Raw genomic sequence first — 25,002 nt, forward strand, 5'->3', positions numbered from 1 at the left:
ACTGACCTGCCCATGACCAGGACAGTGCCCTTCCATGACCTTGTGTCCCAACACTGTTATATTTCTCTTCAAAGCTTTGTCACCACCTTACGGATGTTGTATTTGCTCAGTTGTTCAGTTTTTGTCTCCTTACACCAGAATGTAAGATTCCCAAGGGAAAGGTTACTGCCTGCTGACAGCTGCTGGGTCCCCGGGGCTGGACACGCCTGTCAGCTGACACTCACTTAGTGTTGAATGAAGGAATAAAGTTCTTGTCCATTAGGGAAAATAAGGGGATGGAAGGTAGGGGAAATGGATGAAGGGGGTCAAAAGGTACCAGATATAAGATAAATAAGTCCTGGGGATGTAATGGACAGCATGGCGAGTATAGTTAATTACACTGTGTTGTATATTTGAGAGTTGGTAAGAGAGTAGATCTTAAAAGTTCTCATCACAAGAAAAAAAATTGTAACTGCGTGGTGACGGACGTTAATTAAATTTATTGTGGTGATCATTTCGTAAGATGTACATATATCACATCATTATGTGGTACACCTGAAATTAATATAACGTTTTATCAGTTATCGCCCTGTCTATGTATATCTGTCTTTCTACATTGAAGTATGAAGTATTCCATTCATTTTTGGATATCTATATTTATCTGGATGTACAACTTTTTGGATGAGAGATAACACTGTCGGGACAGGGGGTGATGGGAGGTCACTCTTCTGGTTACGGGCAGGGCAGGAGCACGAAGGGCCTTTCTGGAGATGACACTTGAGCTGAAGCCACAGCGGGAAGAGTGTGAGCCAGGCCAGACCAGGGGGGAGTCAGGCCAGGCAGTGGGAGCATCCAGCGTATGTGACCTCAGGCGAAAGTGCACTTAGGTTGATTTTTCCCTTTATTGTGGTGATGTTTTGCCCTTTAAACCGTAAGAAGTCAATACATTCCAGTCTCTTTAGTAGCAAAAGTAACTTGAAAGTGTTTTATTTATCTTAGCTAATAAGAGATGCATATTAGATTGAACATTAATAATATAATTGTTTGTTCTCTGAACAAATAAGAACAGAAAAGGCTAATCAATCCCCTAAGAGTGAAATTCCAAGCATAATATAAAGTGGTCACAAACATGTATTTAATTCTTCTGCTATTAAGTCTTACCAGAACTTATCACGTTTTAAAAAATATGCAATACCTACCTCCTCTATATGCAAAGATATATTTGAGATATATTGAATAGCTAAAAGCAAAGTAAAATAAACAGAAACGAAAGGAAGTGCATTATGAAACCTAGAGGTAGGGAGATTTATGTAACAAGATGCAGGAGCCAAGAAAGAAAATATGGAAACGTTCGGCTGCCTAAAATTCATTCGGGTCACCCATCTCTTCGAGCAACGTTGGCGGCAAGCGTCTTGAATCAAATGATGTCTGTCGGACGCTGTGGTCTTTGGTCTTCGGTCTAGGATAACAGAAGAAACCCCTCAGGGAGAGACAGAGTTTGCCCGGTGCCCAGAAGGGGGCGCTGCGGGCTTGTCCCGGGACGTCCGCAGGCCGGTTGCTGACAGCAGCTTTCTGCTCTGAGGTTGGGCTTCATGTTCACCGATGGGGACCCAGTGGCAGAGTCCGCTGCACCTGGGCTTGTGTATTCTCCAAGCAGTTGCTTCCTGACTGCCCCTGCCATGGGAAAAACAAGCCCCAAACCTCCTAGCGTCCCAGATCAGTGCCGATTTTGATGGATGCTCCTCTGCCTCACCATCTCCCCGGCCTACAGCTGCTGCCATTACTTATGTGTTCACATTCTTCCGGACGTTATTTTTACATTTCTGCTGACTTCCCATATATGCCCCACAATCTTGCAAAATACAAAGCAAAATAAATACATTATCAGATTTTTCTAGAGCGGCTGTCTCCGTCTCACTTTGTGGTGGCCGTTGTACTATTTTAACTGAGCTCAGCTGATCTATGCTTGCAGAATTCTCTTCCCTGCGTGGTCTGGCTAGGGTGGGGCGCAAGAAAACTGTTAGGTGAGATCTGGAAGGTGGGTGTAATGCTGCAGCCATTGTTTCTGTGCCATTTTCTTCCACACGTCACCACGGCACCGACGTTAAGCAGGGAGAGGAGATGGGGCTCCAGTTGTCCATGTTCTGGTCCACACCGGGTTTTCCTTCCCAGCTGTGGGTCCGACAGGTCTAGAGTGAGTGCAGGCTCAACAGTAGAAGAGCAGCAGTAGCCTGTGCAGACTGCTCGACCAGCCCACATCATGCTCTAAGGTACATCCTTGTTCTGTACCCCACACAGCGATTCCTCTTTGATCAATCCTGTCTGACGCTCACCTACACTAGAACCCTCTGTCTACACATCAGCACTTTCTGTCTCCCTTCAGCATCTTTCAAATTAATATATTCCTCTTGGTCTCCACTGCTAGTGCTTTCATTCAGACTCTGTTTGTTACAGAAGATACTGTCAGGGACCTGTCCATATCCCTTCAACACTTGTGCTTCTGTTTGACTTTTAGTTGCTGTCACCTGGGCGTCTCTGGCCACCAGCACCAGAGTGGCAGGGTAGGACAGGAGTGTAAGACGCTAACTCACCCCTGGAGCAGCTCTTGACCAATGACCGATGAGAGTTGCTGGATAAACACCCCAGTTCTCTCATCCCTCCAGAGGGTTATCTCCTGGGTGTGTGTTCTAGGATGTTTCCCAGTGGCCCCAGTGGGATTAAACTCCAGTTGCCCACAGTGGTAATTTGTTTTCTGCCCTCCTTCCTATCCTTGTTTCCTGGGATCTCCTCCCAAATGAGTTACTTGCACTCAGTTCAGGATCCAATTCTTAAGAAACCCAAACTAAGTAGCTGGTCCTAGGACAAGTGGTCATTAGAAGCAGATCTTCAACATAAGATTCTGGAATTGGATAGCTCACCAGACAAAAAGATGTCAGGACCCCAGTGCTGGTGTTACTAAGAAGGGTGGTGATGACTCTAGTGTGCTGGGTACCCCAAGTAATGCTTTTTACCTAATAAGACCTCACAGGTGGTAGACACATTGTGTTGAGGTGGAAGGGACTGCACTGACTGATTCAATATCCGTAGCATTTGAATGATTTGGTCGAAGGGGTCATTATAAAACTGTGAAGCGGGTGGTTGTCGCTAAATGCCAACCAAGGACTGGAAGAAGGAAATGACAGGCTCAGGAAAGCCAATTGACAGGGGAGCCAGATGGCTTCCATGGCAGTACTTAGAGACCTTCACAATCTGTGGCCAGAGATCAGGCCAAGATCTGAGGGTGAGAGTAATGGAGTAAACAAAGTGACTGACTTCACAGCCACAGCAAGAATCCAACACCAAAGTCAGGTCTATGATGGGGAGGGCATGGGACCTGAGGCTTGGCATGGCAACACATCTAGCTGGAGACACTTGAGAACCTGCAACTATGATTCCCCTGAATCCTCTGGGCTGAGAGAAGTGCCCTTCCTCCTTGCTAGAGGCCTGGAGCTTCTCCTCACCTGGAGATAATGCAGCGATCTTACGTGAACGTCTTTCAGGATTATGCTCGCCCTCCTCAGGACATGTCCCATACATATCCCATCATTTCTTCTGGACTAATAGCTAATGTCAAGTCTCAGGGTAGCCTGACTGACGAGTACTGTTTCTGGATGATGGCAAGAATGACTCACCAAAAAAGACCTAGGAGATTGTGCCTAGACATGTCTTGAGGGTGTCGGATCAAGAGGAGGGCAAAAGGCTGGATGGGGAGAGTTCATTAATGCCGGGCAATCTTCCCCATGACTCAGATGTTACCCAAATAACTGTATCAGAAAAGGTGGATATCCAGATAATTTTGAGAGCTGTTGACACAGCCTCTGAGGTGACACAGAAGACAGGGTGACAAAAATGCCATCATGACCTCCCTATTAGTTTATAGGTATACAAAAACTTAGTAATAAATAGGTTCTTCTCCCGTGACTGTTTCACACTGTGTCCAATGGATCTGCCAAACTGGCCAGTCTGGACATATAACTGACATGGAAGTATTTACCATGAAGGCACGTGGTGGCCTCATGCAAGTGCCCCATACTACTTAGCTGGTGGACCCTCATATTTATTCATGACCTGTGGAGTGGGAGCCATTATGGTAGAAAAGGCCTACAAAATGCTAATGAAAGAAATCAAAGAAGACCTAAATAATTGGAGACACAGACCATGTTCATGTGTGTTCACTGTTCAAACATACTAAAGACATTAATTCTCCTTGAATTGATCTAGAAGCTTAATGCACTTTCAATCAAAATGTTTTGCAGACATAGACAAGTTTATTCTAAACTTTATATGGAAAATAGAAGGACTTATTTGTGGCCGACCAGCAGCCACGAATCAACGAAGAACCTGAAAGGGGGAGTGGGAATTAAATAAAGACACTCACAATTAATTAAGATGCGATATCGGTCTCCAGTGATGCTGAAGCCCCGGCTTTATTTACCTTCACCACTTATATACCCTAAGAGTATGTGCACAACTACTAGTCAGCAAACAGTGGAATGCATTACATCATTGAACGTAAATTTTTAACTTTAACATAGACACTACAAATCACTAAAAGCTCCCCAAAGCAATTATCCCATAACATAGCCTATCAATTATCCTGATAGCCATCAGTGATCTGTTTCCGAGAAACTGGCCATTCCCACCACATTCCTCAGCAACTTGTAAACATCCACCAGTCGCAGGCAAAGATAACAACTGAGCCAGTTTGCAAGGCTTCAGAATAACAGGAAATGATGGCTCCCCACACTTATTATAGGCAAAAAAAAAATTGAAAAAGGAGAAAAAATTGGAGGAATCACTCTTCCTGATGTTAAGGTTTACTATAAAACTATAGTCATCAAGGCAGCATATAGTCCACAAAGGAGTAGTCACATAGATCAAGGGGATAAAATAGAGAACTCAGAGAAAGACTCACACAAAAATGCACAAATGATCTTTCAAATATGTACAAAAGCAATTCAATGGAGTAAAAATAGCCTTTTCAACAAATGGTGCTAGACAACCATAGCCAAATAAATAAATAAATAAATAAATAAATAAATAAATAAACAAACAAACCTACCTTTGACTTCAAGCTCACCTTTTATAAAATTAACTGAAAATGGATCACAGACTTAAGAATTAAAATTGTACAAGTATAAACTTTTAGAAGGGCGGCCGGTTAGCTCGGTTGATTAGAGTGTGGTGCTCATAACACCAAGGTTGCCGGTTCGACCCCCACGTGGGTCACTTTGAGCTGTGCCCTCCTTAGAAACAAAACAAAAAAAACTTTAAAAAGAAGCACAGGAGAAATCTTTAGGACCTAGACCTAAGAGAAAAATTCTTAGACTTGACACAAAAGAATGATCTATTAAAGGGAAAAAAAAAAAAACTCAATAAATTAGACCTCACTAAAATTAAAAATTTTGCTCTGTGGAAGATCCTGTTAAAGGGATGAAGAGAAAAGTGTACAGAGTGAGAGGGGAAAAAACTGGAAATCACAAATCCAACAAAGGACTTCTATCTAGAACATATAAAGAGCTCTCAAAACTCAACATTAAAAAAATCCAGGTAGAAAATGGACAAAGACATGAACGAGAGGATATATACATGGCAAACAAACACATGGAAAATGTTCAACTTCATTAGCCATTAGAGAAATGCAGATTAAAACCACAATGAAATATAATTCCACAGTTATCAGACGGCTAACGCAAAAAATAATGAGAACACCAAGTAGCCGGTAGGAAGACTTTATCACTCTTTACATTCCCGTTACAGCTGATGGCAATGGAAAGTGGTACACTCATTCTGGAAAACAGTATGGCAGTATGTTATAAAACTAAAAAAAGGGCGGGGCTAACCATACCACCCAACAATTGTACTCCTGAGTATTGATCCCCCCAAAATGAAAACTTATGTCCACAAAGAAATTTGTTTGCTTTTATTTATTGTTATTGTTTTTTGTTTGGTTTGGTCTTCAAACAATGTCTAATCCCGTTCACACATCCTAGTTATTTGTTAGAGCCCTTTGATTTCTTTTCATCAAAGATTTCTTTTCTTTCATAATACTCACTTTCCAAAGCGTCCAAGCCAGTTTCTTTTCCAGCATTTCACAGTCTAGGTTTGTATGACTGTTTTCCCACGGCTCCTGTATTTCCTGAGAACCGGGAGTGAAAGCTAGAAGCTTGACTCTTCTTTAGGTGAAATGTTTTCAGCTCCATGAGTATAGAGTACTTCCTGTTTGCTCTCCAGCAGGGACCCATGTCGGGTTGCCCCATTATGAAAAACGCCAGGCTTCAGCGCCATGTTAGGGGTGACATCCAAATTTCCCCAACAGAAGTGCCCGTGTTCCCTTTGTGACTAGAGTTTGTGGGGTAACACTTGGGCATTGTGCAAATGCCGTGTGCCCCAATCGCCCAATGGTTTTAGCACCCATTTATGATTGTGGGGACAGAGCCCCAGAGAACAGTTTCCAGGCTCTCGGCCTCACATGGAAAGGTGCTGGCTCGGGTAGTAGATGGTCATCAGCTGTGACTAGTTGGCCATCAGCTGTTACCGGTTAGCCATTAGTCACTAATATAACTGCCGTGGCTAAGCTAGCAGGCGGCGGAGTGCGGGTTGTGGATTGCAGAGAAGTGGACGGCGGGTTGCAGATCGTGTGGCTCCTGCTTCCTGTGTCTCCAACCCAGCCGCCAGCGAGAATATAGTGGTCTGACTCCCCTATCTATGGCTCCGTGGATGTTCCTTTTTGGCCTCACCGTGTCCTGCGTTCTTATGTGGGGAGCGGGAGCTGAGACCCCGCGTGACACCCTGCACGACAATGATCCTTACCTTAATAATTACTGTTATCACATTGAGGGTTGCAAAATAATGATTTTCTCATTATACTGCTCTTTCTCCATGTGTAAGGTCTTTCTCCATTTAGTGTGTTATAAATCATTATCCTTTTGAGAATTAGCTGCAGTGAAGGTGTTTTTATTGAAATTTTTGAAATACTGAAAACAAAATTAAATGTACTATTTTTGACACATCAACAAGTTCCTGATAAGAGACAAATCTGAATGGGCTTGTACTGGCCAAAGATAGAAACAGTTATAACAATTGCAATGGATTTGCATACCTCAGATATGCTTATACCCATGAATATATGAATAATTGTACTAACACAGTCAAGTCAGATGATGCTGGCACACTGATTTGTTATTTTGATAGCTGGTAAATAAAGGAAGGAAAAGATAAACGTTTATCCTGCCTTTACTATATGAATAGTCCCTCAGGTGACGAAGTTTTCTTTGTAGAAGTTTTATAACTAACGAGTGAAGGAGGAATGCTAGAACGAAAATATCCCCCATTTTTCATTCCCTAATGAACAAATGGATTTGGGCATTGTGCATACATCACAAAAACGCAACTCAGAATGAAATAAAAGGGCCCTCTGTATCCTAAAGTGCCTCCACATGTTAATTCCACCCTCCTTCTTTACGTGGAACCACCTCCTCCCAGCTCATCTTGCCAAATCATGTCACAACCACACTGGCCTTCCGTAGGCACAGAGAACCTTTGCATTTCACTCTGTTTAATAAGGCATGCTCCATCACCCAAGACTCCTGGGTCTCCCTGAGATCCCCTCCCCCAGGATCTCAGGGTCTAACTCAGGTCAGAATGTTTGGGTCCCCCGTCTTCAGTACCACTGGTGACGTGTCCAAGCCCATTGAGTTCTGGGTTTCTGTGTCAAACTTGGGAGCTGCATCAAGCATTTCTGTGAGTGGGCCATGGCTCTTAGCACCCCACACCCTTGTGCTGTATCACCGTCTGGAGCCTTGTTGACACCTGGGGGAGAGGGGGAGGGGGAGGAGTGGGAGCTCTTTGTGGTACCAGGCAGCAGGTTCCAACAGTCTGGGAAGCCCATCCTCTCCAGCGTCTCTCACCTATGTTACAGATTTCGAAAGTTTCCCAAGTGTCCCCTTCCCTGCATTGACCTATTCCAACCTTTTCCTTTCCCCATCACTCCTGGTTGCTGGATATAATCACCGGCTTCATATGCCAAGCAACAGAAGGTGTGTGTGTGTAAGAGAGAGAGAGAGAGGAGAAGAATGCAGCCAGTTACTAATGTGACAGCTTTCCCTTATTAGGAAATGACAATGACTCCAGCCATCTAAAGGGATGCTGGAGTGGCAGCGATCCAAGAATTCGTTCTGTCATGCATCCATTTACTCATTCATCTATTCACTCAATTTTGTTATATCTAGAGTTTATCATGCACATAAAATGAGTTGAACAGGTCCTGCCCTCTGAGAATTTGCAGATTAGTGTAGGAGAGAGACAAAATAAATTTAGAGCTGTGTGGTAAGCGCTAAATATAGTTAGGAAAACAGTGTTTGTATATTGCAGGAAGTTAGTAACTGCATAAAGCGGTCAGGGAAATCTTGCCCAAGGAGTGAGATTTGAGATAATTGTGGAACCCTAATTTCGTGCAGCCAGCTGGAGGACACCTCAAAGGGACAGGAAGTTAGCAGCTTAGGCAAAGGTTTGGAGGCAACCAACAGAACCAGGTGTTGGATTAATTGTAGATGGCTTAATCTGACACCGACAGTGAGGGGGATGGGACTTGGGACAGAGTCTGGGCCAGACTCCAAAGGGTGTATCATGATAAGGAGTGAGTTTTTCTCCCTTCAACCTGTACTGTCCTGTCACAAGCCATAGGCAGCTGTTGCTCACTTGGAATGTGAATGGTCCAAATTGAGATGAACCACAAATGTAAAATACACACCGGATTTTTGAAGATTAAAAAAAAGAGTTTAAACCATCTCATAACTAATTTTTATACTGATTGCATATTGAAATGATAGTATGTGGAATGTATTGGGTTAAATAAAATATATAATTAAAATCACTTCACCTGTTTCTTTTTACCTTTTCTTAAAAAAAAAATGTAGACACTAGAAAATTGAAAATGACAGATTTGGCTTTCATATGTGCTTTTGCAGTGGGAGACAATCCAAAGTTGGAGAGGAGGAATGCAAGCAAGACTGGATCTGGAAATAATGAGGATGAGGAATGGACGGTACAGGCTGCAGGAGAGGGGATGCACAGGAGGCCAGGTAACAGTCAAGGTGAGAAATGACTCAGACTGAACGAAAGAATTGGACAAGGGAGAAGGCCAGGCCAGGAAATAGTGATACTACTATTTTGTTGAGTACCCATGACAGTTAAGCCTAGGTAAGCACTTTATATAAATTGGCGCTATTATTAACCTCATGACACCCAACATTGAAAATGTTGGCCTACAAATCAAATGCCCCTTCTAAGGCTGACCAGAGCTAAGATTCACACTCTGACCGGCCTGAGGCCCGAGTCCAGGGTCTCACCCTCCAGAAATCTGGTGCGGCAGGGGCGTTAGGATGATGGGAGCCCAGCCTGACTCCTGCTCTCTGGGTTTCTTGTCATAGCATGGAATCCTGGAATCACGAAGAATGAAAGCAGGAGAAGGGTAGGTTACAGGAAGAAGACAGAGATCCTTTGAGGTCACCTCGCTGGCCTTTAGAGACATGGGCTTGGAGTCCGCTCTGCAGGGACAAAGGCCTGATGCCGGAAGAACTCTGTACTTTGTGGATGTGGGAGCTCAGAGGGCACCTGGAACATGGCACGAGCTGAAACCGTTGTTTTACAAAAGAGACTCAGGCCACACGTGGAAGGGCCAATATTAACATGTTTTTACCTTTCTCAGGGAATCCCTTGGGGTCTTTTTAGCCATGATAAATGGACGTTCTCAGAGCCAAGTTTGGGGTCACAGGGGAGATAGTTTTCCTCGCACCTCTCTGTACATAGTGTGACACCACCCAGGGGCTCAGGGTGCTGAGCTGTGGGCCAGGGTTGCAGGAACCCACCTGTTCCCTTTTCCCCCAACAAGCCCATCAGTGAGGCCACACCCCTCCTGTCTCCAGGTCTTTCCATGGGTTCAGAGGTGTAGTGTCCCTGGGGTCATCAGGCAGGAGGAGTTGAAGGTGACCGATTACTCCACCAAGCATGGTTTGGTTGAAACCTGGAGGCAGGAACTGGGGTGTTTCTCTGGAGCACGGGTTGGCAAACTGTGGCCAGAATGCCATATCCGGCCTAACCTTGTCTGTAAATGAAGTTGAATAGGAACAGCCATGCCCATCTGTTTACGTATTGTTTGTAGCTTCTTTCATTCTGTAAGGACAGAATTCAGCAGCTGAGAGAAAGATCATATGGCCTGGAAAGCCAAAATTATTTACAATCTGGTCCTTTACAGAAAATATAATTGACAGCTCTGCCACTCTCCTGCACAGAAGAGAAAATGCATTTCTCTCACCTAGACCAGTGGTTCTCAATTGGGGTGATTCTGCCACCCTGGGGGCATCTGGCAATGCCTGGAGACATTGTTTGGTTGTCATAACTGGGGTGGGAAGGAGCAAGAACTGGCATTTAGTGCATAGAAGCCACGGATGCTGCCTTACATCCCACGGACACAGGACTGCCCTCCAACAAAGAACTATTTGGCCCCAAATGCCAATAGCATCTGCTCTAGACCTATTACTTGGCACCCACTGTCCTCTGCAGGCAGAGGCCCAATAAAGGCATTTCTAACCTTGTTTACCCTGTACCTCCAGAGAAAAATCAGGTGACAGCAGAAGGTCTTGACCTTGGCCAGAGCATCCCCCCAAGGTGCTTATATCAGCACCCTGCCCCCATAATCCCCAAGAGCAGGAGCTCCAGCCAAGCAGACCATGACCAGCCAGTCCCCTGGGACCTTCACCCTAGGTTGTTTTTTGAGTGTTCCTCACCCATTCTGAGCAGCTGGGGCCTTCTCAGTACAATTCAACACACCAATCAGACCAAAAGCAGCAAAACAACTTCCCAAGATACAAGCAGCTTTAATCCCCCAATCCAGCCTCCAACAGGGCCTAGCTGGACAAGGAGCATCTGCTATGGGCAGCCCATGGCCCTCCGCCCTCCTCATCCTCTCTGAGGGATGCATGCCCCTTCTGTCTTTAGTTCACGGTGAGCGTGTCCTGGGGTGCCTGGGACACTGAAGCAGCAGGTTCCTTTCCTTCTGCACTCTCCCTCTCCATCTCCTTGTCCTTCTCCGAGCCCTCGGCCCCCACAGCACAGTAATAAATAGCCTCATCCTCAGGCTGCAGCTCAGAGATACTCAAATACGCCGTGTTCTTGGTCACGTCTTTGGATCCAGAGAAGCGTGGGGGGATTTTGGGGCCCTGTTTCTTGTCTAAACGGGAGGAATATCTCAGCAAGAATCTTGGAGGGTGGCCCGGCCTCTGCTGGTACCAGTAGATGCTATAAATGCTGACATCATGGTCGCTGCTCAAGGTGCAGGCCAGTCTGATTGTGGTTCCAAGAAACGAGGACACGGACGGTGGCTGATTCAGCACCGGCTGAGGGACACAACCTGGGGAGACAGAAGCACATGCACACCTGGGACAGGGCAGGGCAAGGGAAGGAGCCAGGGAGTACAAGCTTTGGGGTGTTCTTACCTGTGCAGTGGGCGAGGAGCACCAACAATGCAGGAGCCCAGGACATGGTGCAGACGTGTAGAGCTCTGCCTTGTGAATTGTGCAGCACAACTCCTGGGGTTTTCTATGGGGAGCTGGCCAGCATCCTCCTCCACCTTCTTAGGGGTGGGGCCATTGCACACCCAGTTCCAGCCACCGCCATCCCAAACTTTCTCGGGTTTGCAGCATCGGTTAGGGGAACGGTCCCATGGTGGCCTTTGTGGCTCTTGCCTTGGCCCCATGGAAGTGTGTGGGAGGAAGCACCTGCTGGAAGCTCTCAGGCCAGTGCCCAGGAGGACAACCTGCAGGCTCAGGTCCCGGAGGGAGAGTGACCTCAACGTCCCCCTGAGGAAACGGAGCCCCACAGAAACTTTCAGCACTTTCACGTTCTTTGCCTACAGCTAAGCATGACTGGATTTAGGGACGTGGTTCAAATGTTGAAGGGATTGATTACTTTATTCACTCAAGAAGAAAAACAATTTTTTTAAAAAAGAAGAAAAACAATTGTTTAAAATAAAAAAAGATAAACTTTTTTTAAATTAAAATTTTTATTTTTTAAATGTAATTCTTTTTCTAAATTTTATTTTTACTAGTTTCAGGTGTACAATACAACATAGTGATTAGACATTTATATACCTCACAAAGTGATAAATCCAATAAGTCTATTACCCCTCTGACACTGTACATAGTTATTACAATATTATTGACTCTATTTCCTAGGCTGGACTTTACATCCCTTTGACTATGGTTTTTTTAAATTATAGTTGCCATTCAATATTATTTTATCTTAGTTTCAGGTGTACAGTGTAGTGGTTAGACATTTATATATGTTATGAAGCTATCCGATCCCCCAATAAGTCTAGTATCCACCTGACACTATACATAGTTTTTACAATATTATTGACTATATTCCCCATACTGTACTTTACATCCCACGACCATTTTTTTTTTAACTAGGCAAAGAATTTTATTAACCTTTGTTTCAAACTATTCACAAGCTTCTTCACCTTAATTAGCTGTAAAGAATGATTTGTGTATAAGCAAAAACTGAAAACAGCTGCAGTGTCCATGGGGCTTGGGCTTAAAAATGTTAGCGATCGAGACTTTATCAGATTCATGAACAGAATTTTAAAAAGCAGTCATAATATAAAATAGCAGCTCCCAGTAACTTCAAGTTTTATCTTCTTCAGAAGTTGACTCAATTCAGTTTGCTTTACTCTTGGAAGCCTCATCAAATTCTCCACAAGATCTGGAAGTTCACCATCATCATCCTCACCAGCAGCCAGTGGTCCTTTTCCATCCGCAGACGGTTTGGGCAGAGCTTCAGCCAGTCTCCTTGAACTAGTCAGACTGTCTGCACCGAGCTGGTTTAAGGTGCCTGGTAGCATTTCTGTCAGCTGCTTGGTCTCAGCGTGGCCTGTGATGGTGAAAGCGTTTGCTGCCAGACAGGCCCGAACATTAGGGTTGTTCAAGTGGATCACTTTCCTTGGTTTGTGAACATATTCATCTCTTCTGTACCAGAGGTATTGTTTACCCCTAACTTCTTTAAGGAAAACTGAAGTTTTTTTATCATCTGCTGTAGCTGTTCTATGAACCACCTTCTTTCTGCAAGCAGTTCCTCGCCCACCAACGTACACTTGTGCCTGCAGTTTGGCGAGTTTCTCCTGGTTCATGATAGTTTCTTTCATCAGGAAATGGGGCCGCGTGGGGGACTAGGGTTGGTGCTCCGGAGGTCTTGAGCAGACCAGCTGAGAATAAACGCACACACGTGGGGACGCAAGATGGTAGGTAGGGAGCCCCCGTGACTATTTTGTGACTATCAATTTGTACTTCCTAATCCCTTCCCCTTTCTCACTCAATTCCCCCAATCCCCTCCCATCTCATAACCATCTACCTTCTGTCCACACTGAAATTATAGAGGACCATACCATCCATCTGTTATGGGAGTCTGGGTTCTTCTGGCCAACACAGTGAAGAATCAAAGGTCAGCAAGCTGATTAATATGCAAGCAGGGTTTATTAGTGATAACATTCTCGGGGAAAAGAATGGGCCTAGCCAAGGTTGGGGATGGTGGGGTGGAGAGAGAAACCTAGGTCCCTGGTATTAGTGATACATTCTCAGGGAAGAGAACGGGCCTAGCCGAGGTGGGGGAGAAGGGGAGAGGAAGAGATAGAGAGAGAAAAGGGGAGAGGTGTTAAGCCATGTTTAGGCCAGGAGCAGAAACCTTACCTTAAATGCCATCTTGTCTTGATCCTGTGTTGCTTTATCTCCTAGGGGCCTGTGATAACAGACCTGGTGGGCCTGGGCAGTCAGGACAGCCACCTGGGGCCCGAGTATGGAGCTGGAGGGCTTGGTCCTGCCCTGAAACCCTTTGTCAACGAAAACCCCCTGAAGCATTGAAGGGGGAACAGCCTCATTTACCCCCTCCTATAAAACTCCAGACCCCTTTTTGCTCGGGGAGGTTATGGGTCTTATCTAGCCTGACCTCCTGCCGCTCAAACACGCCAAATAAATTCTAATAGACCAATTTTGGTCTCCTGCGACTCATTCCTCCAGCCGTACCTAACACAGTTCTTATTTCAGATCCAGTGAGCAATGCATTATCAAAGTAAAATAGGAAATACTTCCTTTTTATTTCTCCACTTTGAGTTTGAAACAATCATTCTCATACATATTTGTGTATGTTGTATGTTCACGCTATAGATGAATCAAATAAATTTCAGTACATTTCTGATGGTTAATTTTTCTTTTTTTCATGTCAGGCCTTATTTACTCATTTACATCTCCCCTCTCTGTGTAGGTTATTAAAAAACAAAATTCAACAGAGTAAATTTCAAGATCTAATTGGCTTTAACTGAATGATTCATGAATCCGGTCACATCCAGTAAATAGAAAGGTGCTCTGAGGAGCTGTACAAAATACAAGGCTTTTATAGGCAGAAATGGGGGAGGACAAGAAAGTTAAAAGATTGTTTTTAGGTCACCTTTCCCTAGGAGGAGGCAGGGGATCTCATCAGGGAGATTCGCTCACTACCATATCTATCGACTAGGAAATTACAGTCTGATTGGCTTTAAATTCTACTCCTGGGAGAGGCTGAAGCTGCAGTCGGGTTAGATATTAAATCTTGATGGGTCTTTTCTTTTTAACAAAGCACTGAAGTGTAACTCTTGGTGTAGTGAGACTTCATTTGCTTTTATGCACGGCCATTCTGACATTTTGATGAGACCAACAAGAAAAAAATTTAATAAGAGTTTACCTTTTTTATCTTAAGCAATTGTTTTTCTTTCTTTTAAATTGTCTTTCTTCTTGAATAAAGTAATCCATCCCTTAAACATTTGAACTACATCCCCAAATCCAATCATGCTTGGCTGCGGGTAAAGAATGTGAAAGTGCTGAAACTTTCTCTTCTTTTTATCAAACAATACACCTAATCAGGTTCATCTCATTGGTTCATATTAAAGAAGCTCTGGAAGAAAGAGATTCCCTCACTTCCTCAGGAGAGCTGGAGGTCCAGACACTGGGAACTGCAAACTAACATTCTCTACCCAGCGTCCAGGGACATTTTCTCAAGTTGCACATGCACATTAGTTAAAAGAGCTGTCCTGTAGTTAACTTTTCCTCTTTGTCATAATAAAAAACACTCCCTAGAAGGAGATTTAAGATACTAATAAGACACGCGATGCATGAAGTGGCATGTACGTACACCGCGCAGGTGTGTTGTAGGACCCGTCTCAACATACTTTGGGGAGGGAGAAGGGAAAAAGGAAGGGGTGGCTCCCAATCCCAAAAGCCTATAAAACTGTTGTACCCGTAAACCTCTGGGAGCTACGTCCTTTCTCTTTCAGAGTGTGCTCCCTTCGTGCACCAAGCTTTCACTTTAATAAATCTTTCTCTCTGCAAAACTGTTTTGCCCACTCCCTTTATTTCTACCCTGAGGGCAAGGACCCCTACAGGGAAAATGGAGTCAGTCAGGCTCCCTCACTGGCCATCCGGTAGAACTGACTTGGGGCCCCGCTGGCTATATAAGATGGAGTGTTGCGCAGGTGCCATCCATCCTGATGATGTCACTGTTTGTGTGCTCTTACGTAAGCACCTTGGCTGTGAGCCACTCTTGTCTCAGCACAGTATAAAAAGCCCGGCCACTATACAAGGCTGGCTGTGCCCAGGAAGCCAGTGAATAAAGCATGTCTACTCTGCCTTTGGCTCCACGTATTTTCTTCCAGCTCCCAGAGTCGTGGACACCTTACACCAGAGTCACCACTCTCTCGGACAATCCCTGCACCAGTAACAATAAGAACTGTGGGATTGAATGGCTGGTGCTAAACTTGGTAGATACTATAGTAAAGGATAAAGAAAGGCTGAGCCCCAACAGGCACCCTCAGGGGCTCCTTGGTAGCACACAGAGGCCTTCGTCTTCTACAGTGGGAGGGCAGAGAAAGCTAAGAATCAGACCCAGGAATTAATCTTCAGAGAGGTAGAGTTCCAAAGAAGGTTAAGCTCCCAACCCAGGCAGGGCTGCTATGTCCAAGTCAGGGTCCTGGCTGGGAAACAATGGCACCCTAACATATTGATGGTATTATCTGCCTTGAGGCCCCCAAAATGAAATCCAGTTGTTCTCCTTAACCCTCTGAGCCTGCACAAATGGGCTAGCTCACCCTATTAAGAGCTAAACTCCTTCACTTGAATGCATTGAAGAGGCTTTTCTCATTAAGACAAAATGTGCCTTCCTCACTATCTTCCCCATTTTCCCTCCTGGCCAGTAACTAGGGCTAAGTCTCCAGAACAAACAATAGGAGATATGCTCAGGCTGAGAAGGCAGAAGAGAAACTGCAACCTAAAAAACAGCTATAAGACCTAACCAGTGTGTACCAGCTTAGGGGACTAGATGTGTGGGACTAGATTATGAGGGCGTGTGATAAAGCGGGGCCAGAACATTAAGGTTGGGTAAGGTCAATTCATTGATTTGGGAACATTCTTCTGAGATACAAGATTTAACATCCTGTCAGAGACCCCAGGAGTTTGTGTGAACTTGTTACTAGGATGCCTTCTAGAAGCATGAAAAAGCAATGGCCCATGCTAAGCGAGGTTGAAATTCTAGGATTGCTGTGACAGGTGGCAGCTGAAGGTTAACAGACTCAGGGAAGTTGGCAGGCTGGTATAGATGCACTTATTGTGTAAGGTCAGAAAACCCAACCAAATGGTTCTATTCCGCAGAAAGCCCCAGCGAACACATCATTTACCAAGGCTCTAGGAATATGCCAACGAGCAGGGCAGCAGCCTCACTAAACAGTTCAGTGATGGCCCTGCTCTGTAGGCCAGCGCTGACCGTAAGAGTGGCTTGTACAGAATTAGACTCACTACTAGAAACAGGGTCACAGGACCCTGAAGCAACTGGGGTCAGGTGGTGGCATTTAACCATGAGAAGCCAGGGGGACACAATTACTGTAATGATCCATAAGGTCTGAGAGGCAGCCAAGTCACCTGAGGCACAAAGAATTATGGAGATGGTTTAAAGAACGCGGTGTCCTTCGGTCCAAAATAGAAAGGCAGCCACCAAGAGTCATATTCTTACTATAAAAAGAAATCAAAGATGGATGGTCAGAAGGCTGAAGGCAGTCAGCCCGATAAAAAGGCATGATCTCTTGCCAAGTTTCTAGACCTAAGTCAGTTTTCAGGCTTGAAACTCTTTGGTTAAAGAAGAGATCGGATCCCAGAAGGAAGGACCATGCCACACCGTGGCAAGGGGGCTCAGTAATAATTTCCTCAAAACAATTTTTATACATTATTCAGTGTATTAGTTATCTGTTACCGTGCAACAAATTACCCCCCAAGACTTGGCAGCTTAATTTGTTATTTTTATTATCATCTCACATGGTTTCTGTGGGGCAAGTGTTTGGTTGCAGCTTAGCTGGACGGTTCTCGCTCATGGTATCTCATGAGGATGCAGTCGAGATGTCAGCTAGGGATTCCTGTCATTTGAAATTTCAATTGGGGCTGCAGTATCTACTGCCAAGGTAGCTTACCCACACGCCTGGGAAGTTTGTGAGGAGATGCTTCAGTTGCTTGCCACAAGGATCTTTCCATAGGACTCTTGAGTGTCTCCATGACATGAAAGCAAGCAATCCAAGAGAACACAAAGTAGAAGTCACAGTGTCTTTTGTGACCTAACTTTGGAAGTCACACACTGTAATGTCCACAAAATCCCATTGGTGATCACACAACTGCCTTATTCAGCGTAGGAGGGGACTTCACAAGGACATGAACACCAGAAGGCCAGAAGCATTGTGACCATTTTGGAGGCTGGCTACCACACTTGGGTATCTGTAAATGAGGCGAATTGGAATATACAAGCAATTCGAGGATGGCTTGGACAACGGAAAGGGGGGTACACAAGCAATTTGAATATTGTTGGGCATAGGGGCAGAGCTGACATGATATCTGGAGATCTGAAACGTCATTGTGGGCCCCTGTTAGAACAGGGGCATATGGGAGCCAGGTGACAAATAGAATCCTGGCCAACATCCAGCTCACAATGGGTACACTGTGTCGTTACTCAGTTGGCAAATGTGTAATTGGAATAGAATGTTTGGAAGTTGATGAAATACCCACATTTTGTCTTTCATCTGTGGATAAGAACTGTTGTGATGGGGAAGACCAAGTGAAGGCCTCTGGAACTGTCCCCTCTCCCCCCGCCTCGTCAAAATAGTAAATACCAATACCAATCCCTCAGAGGGATGACAAAAAGTTGTTTCACTCTTAAGGGTGTAAAGGACTCAGGAGTGGTGGTCCTTGTCATATTTCCATTTAATTCACCAATCTGTAGAAACCAGATTCATCCTAGAGGTTGGCTGAGATGTCTATAAACTCACCCAAATAGTAGCCCCAATTGAAGCTGCTGTGCCGATGTGCTGTCTTTGATTGAGCCGATTAATGAAGCCTCAGCTCTACGGTATGCAAATATTAATTGGCAAGTGTGTTCCTTTCTATCCCTATCAGGTACCCTTTGCATTCACCGGGAACAGATAGATGACAGTATACATTTAATTTTGCCCCAGGATTATACCATTGCACCCTCTGTCATAATCCAAAGAGATCTGAACTGTCTACCATCTGGGCATCCACAGAACATAGCGTTGATTCACTACTTTGATGACATCATGCTAATCGAGTTAGATTAGTAAGAAATGCCTGGCATGTTGGAGGCCTGGTAAGAAACATGCTGCAGAGAGGAAATAATCCATATGAGGATTCAAGGACCTGCCATAGGAGGACAATTTTGAGCACCCCAGTAGGTGAAGGCAGGCTGGGTCATATCATCCAAAGTAAAAGATGAATTATCACATTTTGCACCTCCTACGGTGAAGAAGGAAGCACAATGCTTGACAGAACTCTTCAAGTTTTGGAGACAGCATATTCCACATCTGGAAACACTTCTCTTGCCGGTATACTGACTAACACAAAAGGCTGCCACATATGAGCACAGCCCAGGGTAGGAAATTCTATGCAGAGTAACAAATTCCAGGCTGCAGTGAAAGTAGCCCTGCTCTTTGGGCCATAAGACTTGCCAGAATTGAGGGGACTGGAGATATCAGTGGTAGGAAAAGGTGCCATGTGGAATTCTCCAGTTGGAGAAACACAACACCGGCTTCTAAGGGTCTGGAGCAAGGCTGTGCAGTCTGAAGGGATGAATTATATGTATTGTGTAAAACAGCTCTTGCAGTGCTGCTGGGCCCCAGCGGAGGACCATGAGACATGAGGTGACTGCATATCCAGAACTGCTTGTCATGAGGTAAGTTGTGTCAAACCCAAGTCATAAAGTGGGTTAGGCCCAGCGACCACTCACTGTTAAACACAAGAGTCCCATTGAGTTATAAGCTGTGGCTTCCATCTGAACACTTTATTCTCTTTGTGTCCCCCATCCAGTGGACAAGGAAAAGAGCCTTCATCTTGGTGGGGGAAACTGACCCAGGTCATAAGAAGGAGATGGGGGTAGGGAGGAATATGTTTGACTCCCGAGCGATTCATTTAGGTGCATCTTGGTATCTCCTTGTCCAGTTGTGACAGTAAAAAGACAAGTGCTGCAACCCTAGCAAGAGAAGGCATGGGGACTAGGGGCTCCGACCCCTCAGAGATGAAGGTCTGAGACAGGCCTCCTAGTAAGCTAGCATGGACAACAGAGGTGGGAGCTGATCACGAGAGGGATCTATAAGGAAAGTGGGGGAAGGAGAACATGAGTGTCCATTGCAGCCCCAAGACCAGGTGCAGTGCTCAAGGTTATAGTTCGTCTTGCCGGCCTTCCTCTTCTGTTTCCCCCGGGATTAGAGGCCACTGAACCCCCAGAGGAGCCTCCTTCCAAACAGATGAAGTGCATTCAGGCAGTGCACATGATAGGAGTAGGCCAGCAACAAATCCTGGTTTTCATGGGCAAGAAAGGTAATGGCTAAGATTGTTGGCTGCTCGCGGGAACCAGAGGCCTCAGCCTTCTGTCCCCTGTGAAGACATCAATGTACATACCTAGTGAAGAGTTTGGTAGTTGGACTTACTTCTGCTGAGTGAGGGGCATGAAGCTCTGTCCTCAGAAGAGGGACAAGGGTAGAGATACCCCTGAGGGTCCCAGGCACGAGGCTTCCTTTGGGCTGTTCCTTCAGAGAAATGGGACATTTCCAAAGCACAAAGGAGAGGATTTAAACTCATCGCAGCCACCTTGGCAGGACAGGCTGTAGCTGCTTCAGAGGAGCTCTGCCTTCAGAACAATTGGTGGATTGTGACAGTGGCCTGGTGCTTCCCTCTCCTGCCCTGCCCGCTCCATAGGCTGCCTACCAGGCCTGAGCCTCTCTCAACAGGTGCCCCTTCTCAGTCATACAAATGTGGAAAATGCTCCAGTAGAGAAGGTTCGGTCAGGTCCTAATCTAGTGTTTTGGTTGTTCAAATGATCATTTACTAAACTTCCCTAGCAAACCCCCAGAATCCCCATGGAAGGGCAGCCGGCTGTAGGATGAGGGCTGAGGGCTGCTCCTGGGAGCAGCAGAGCACAGTCAGGGTAGGAACTGGAGGAAGGTTGGGCCCAAGGCGTGGACTGCTGGCTGTGCTGGTGGTCGACATACATGCACACGTTTGTAGACTCCATGAGTGCCTCAGTGCTGACCATGGTCTCTGGTTCCTGCCCGGGGCCATACTTGCACATCTCACTCCTGAGGCCTTTGCAGGTTCTGCACTTCATTTCTTACTGACTTCACCACACCCCTAGGTTTAGGTTTCGGCTTCTGTGGTCTGTGCACTAGTTCCTCTAATCCACCCTTTTCCAGATTCCAAAACTTTGCTTTTTCTTGAGGAGCAGGGATGTCTAATTCATTCTGTTTGGCTTTCCAGTTTTCGATCTTCTTTTACTTCATTTGGTTTTTCAGGTGGCAGCTCAGAGCCCTCGTGTTCAGTCGTCCAAGTGTAATCAGAAGTTCACGGATAGATTCTCTAATGTGTCACTCCTTTTGCTCCTGGAAGAAACCCTTTGTGATCCTGCTTCTTTATTAGATGCTGCTTGTTTCCACTTGGTAATAGTTTATTAAGGACTTTTGTATCTATACTTATACATGGAATTATACTATAATTTTTCTTTCTCTTGTCTTTTTCTGACATTTTATCAAAATTTTACCAGCCCCATAAGAGAAGTTTTATATCTTGTTGATTTTTTTAAAAAATTATTTTCTCATCTCTGATTTGTATTGAAGTCTGGTAGAATGTGAGCAGGAATGTACTTCATAGAGTGAGAAGAAGGAGGGATCTGAACATGCGGAAAGTTGCAGTTACTATTTTAGAAGCCCTGCTCACCAGAGAAGGCAAACAAAACCTCAAGAGCTGACCTCTTACCATTAGACTAAGGTAAGAGATTGATTATTCAGTCATGTTCCTTAAAATCGCCTTGGAGGGGATGATGATTTGGGAGAAAGTTCAAGAAATTAAGTTTGAAAGAATTTATGCTCTTTGATGCTCAATGAGGGGCAGAGATAAAACCCTAATTATTCTAATTGCAACCAGCTGGTATCAGGGTCAGGGACACTGGGCTGACACCATCAGAGAAAGAGCTGGAGATTTATGACTAAAAATTGCAGAATGGAAGGAGGAGTGGGGACAAACTGGAGTCTCACTTCCTGCTGTGAAGGGTGGTTGAGGCCTGCGTAGTCCTGGCCCAATAGAAGGAGGCTGAGCACTGTGAAAACCACTCAGGATTTTCCCTTACCTTGTGTCAGGCCACTGGAGATGAGCAGACAGGACCCACTCAGTCTCGTGGATCTTGCAGCACAGAGCCTGCTGAGTGATGAAGACTCAATTGTACGTGCCCTGGAAGAGCTCCCTGCGGACCTCTTCCCAACACTGTCTATTGCAGCCTTTGATGGGGGACACACAAAGACCGTGACAGCAATAGTGCAGGCCTGGCCCTTCCCCTGTCTCCGTCTGGGATCCTTAAGGGATCAGTCAATAACTCAAGACCTGTTGGAAGCTGTACTAGATGGGCTGAAATTGGTTCCTACCAACACTGCTTGCCCCAGGTGACTGTAAAGATGGGGTGCTGGTAGGGGCACAGTGAGTTGAGGAGGGAGTTGGATTCAGCAATGTGGGGACCATGGATGTGCCAGAATCTCCTGGTGGTACAACCATCCTTGGGAGGTCTTGAGGCCATAGCTCAGAATCCATCGGAGAAAAAAGACCTGCTATAGTTGGGAGCTGACCATGCTACTGAGGTGTCGGGAGGGTGGTTAGGCTCCTGGGTGGTATCTCTAGACTATATAAGGGATGGGGACTGAGCAGGATGAGGGTGGATGAGGATGGAGGAAGGCACATAGAAGACATGGCAGAGGGCAGTGGGTAGGGCTGCTGACTGGCATAGAAACCCCTTCCTAGAGTCTGCTGCTGCTGATCTCATACCAGTTCTGCCATACGACCCTGAAAATCACAATCTCAGCTCTCTCCCTCATTCCCAACAGGAGATCGAAGCTGAAGGTGCTGGATTTTACCCATGATTTTGAGCGCTCCAACTGGGAGGAGTGCTCTGAGACCTCTCCTGTACCCTTCGTCATCACGCACATGCTGGAAGAGCCGGAGGCAGACCAGCTCACGCCCAGTTCCAGAGAACAGCCTCAGTGTGACCGAGAACCAGTGGAGATACACACAGACCTTTTCTTAGATGGTTTGTTCGGTTTCTTCCACCTGTCTGGGTTCCCCTCGTACATATTGCAGAGAGTCGAGAAGAGCCATGGCTGTCTGCGGCTCTGCTGTCGGACGCTGGTCATGAACCAAGTACCATTCCACAGCCTCGTAGAGATCCTGGGAGTGCTGGAGCTGGAGGCCATTCGAGAGCTGAGGCTTCATCACAGGAGTGGGTTTTGCTTCCAGTCAGATCTAATCCGGTTCTTCACCCAGGTAGGGCAGATGAGCAACCTGGGCAACCTCATCATGAGCCACATCCCCTGGGATTTCCCTGCTGACTGTTTCTCCCTGTTGAGTCCACTGGGCCACCTCCAGAAGCTCCATCTCATCTTTGGCTGTCTCTCGGGCCAGCTACATAAGATGCTCAGGTGAGTGTGTGGAAGGTCCCTCTGAAGGTCTAAAGGCCAAGGTCCTGGAACTCTCCTCTGAGCATTACTCTTTCAGAGCAGAGACCAGCCTGGACTTCTTCTTCCATGAGTTCCTGCAGAGTCATTTATGGACATAGACTTCAAAGCTGGGGTCCTGGGATTTATGTCTGAAATTGGCATCTCATCCCCTCACTCATTTTTTCATTCATTCGTTCAAGCACTTAATCCATGCCGAGCATAGAGCTAAATAAGAATGGATATAAAATTCTGAAAAAAATCCGCCAGAATCTCATCGTCCTGGAGCTTCCACAGAATAAGGTTGTTCTGTTGTTAAGGTGTTATCTGAGGGAGGCAATTGTCCCCACAACATCTAAGCCCAATTGATTTGGTCAGCTCACTCCCCTCATTTACGTCTCGTAGACTTCTCTGTGGCATGTCCTGGAACAGGGCGCTGTTCTCCTGGGTTCTGGTCTTTGGGTGAATAGGAGTCTGGGGAACCACCTTCCTAAACCTTCCTCGCGATAAAAACCTAGCCCTTACCATGTGTAGGAACTATATGTAAACTCCATTAATTCCTAAACAATGTATGGAGCATGCGTGATCACTGTGTTTACACGGCGTGTCAGGAAGCTGAGGCTAAGAGAGGTCAGTGTGCCTGATACCATGCTCTGAAAGTGGGAGAGGTCCTGCTGGGAATGGGAAAATGGTTGACTCCAAGTTCTATATTCTTAACCACTACAGAAGACTGGCTCCCGCCATATGCATCTAGACTGAGGTAGGAGTAGTACGCATTTCTCAGGTCAGATTTCTAGTCCTTTTCCAAATGTATTGGTGCTCCACCCCAGTTTCCAAGAAGTAACTATGTCTGTCTCTCCACAGCAGCCTGCAAAAACCACTGGAGACTCTGGTGATCAATGGATGTAGGCTTACTGAGAATGACATCACCTACTTGTCCCAGAGCATTCATGCCGCACGCCTGAAGGAGTTGGTGCTGTGTAGCAATAACCTGTCCGAAACAGTTCCTGGGCCCCTAGAGGTTCTGCTGGCTGAGGTGTCGGGCACCCTACAGCACCTGAACTTGAGAAGCTGCCGGTTGAAGGAAGCCCAGCTCCGAGCCCTGCTGCCTGCCCTGTGCTGCTGCTTCTGTCTCCGCTCCCTTGTCTTCTTTGACAACGTCATCTCCACGTCAGGCATCATGAACGTGCTGCAGCACTTAGCGAGGCTGAAGGAGCTGAAGCGTGTGCAGTATCCCGTCCCTGCTGAATGTGTTGTCTACTTGGACGAATACAGGTGGGAGAACCTCAACAGAGTGGAACTTGCCCGGGTGCACACCAAGTTGCAGGAAATGTTGCAAGCACTACAGCGGGCTGACATGGAGTTGACTAATTCTACCTCAATGGCCTGACTCATGAAAATGCACAGCTGACCTGATGGGGAAAAAAGAGCAGCAGTGGGTCTTGGAGCTGTGGCCATGGATTTCCTGAATGGATAGAGTGGCTTTAAAGAAAACGATCAAAACAAGAAACACTGTAATGAACACTCTAGTGGTGACTGCTATTTCTGGATAGAGCTGGAGCTCAATTATTTATGAACTCGACAGACGATGGCAAAAAAATATATATCTATACACCATACAACTGAACACTTGTTGTTCAATGCTGGGAATAAAAAGACAACCTCTGCCAGCCCTTGTCCTGCTGGTCTGTTTGCCCGAGTTCCCTTTCATTCTGCTTCATATTCCCACTTTGAACAACGAGCAATTGGGTGAATTTCTTCTCAAAACACTACGAAATAGGATAATAGAAGTGTTAATGTAAGTGTAAGGTACTCAGCACAGAGCTTTCATTCACTCATTTATTCAATAAATATTTGTTGACTTGCTGGTTTGTTCAGAAACTGCT

At 45.7% G+C, this 25,002-nt stretch overlaps 2 protein-coding genes and 1 pseudogene across 2 annotated transcripts; 1 reads left to right on the forward strand and 2 right to left on the reverse strand.

Moving 5' to 3' along the window:
* Positions 1 to 10,906: 10,906 nt before the first annotated feature.
* Positions 10,907 to 11,844, reverse strand: LOC117017738 (immunoglobulin iota chain-like). The gene is made up of 2 exons (XM_033098266.1): positions 11,514 to 11,844; positions 10,907 to 11,428 (listed from the first exon to the last, which is right to left on the reverse strand). Exons 1-2 carry the CDS (start codon positions 11,557 to 11,559, stop codon positions 11,013 to 11,015), a joined length of 462 nt encoding a protein of 153 aa, XP_032954157.1. The 5' UTR covers positions 11,560 to 11,844; the 3' UTR covers positions 10,907 to 11,012.
* An 890-nt stretch (positions 11,845 to 12,734) lies between these two features.
* Positions 12,735 to 13,299, reverse strand: LOC117017756 (transcription factor BTF3-like; annotated as a pseudogene).
* A 5,977-nt stretch (positions 13,300 to 19,276) lies between these two features.
* On the forward strand, positions 19,277 to 24,506 carry LOC117017840 (melanoma antigen preferentially expressed in tumors-like). The gene is made up of 3 exons (XM_033098427.1): positions 19,277 to 19,320; positions 22,511 to 23,101; positions 23,981 to 24,506. The coding sequence occupies exons 1-3, from the start codon at positions 19,277 to 19,279 to the stop codon at positions 24,504 to 24,506; spliced, it is 1,161 nt and encodes a 386-aa protein (XP_032954318.1).
* Positions 24,507 to 25,002: the final 496 nt, after the last annotated feature.

The sequence above is a fragment of the Rhinolophus ferrumequinum genome, chromosome 25 (genome assembly GCF_004115265.2).
Source record: "Rhinolophus ferrumequinum isolate MPI-CBG mRhiFer1 chromosome 25, mRhiFer1_v1.p, whole genome shotgun sequence".
NCBI lineage: Eukaryota > Metazoa > Chordata > Mammalia > Chiroptera > Rhinolophidae > Rhinolophus > Rhinolophus ferrumequinum.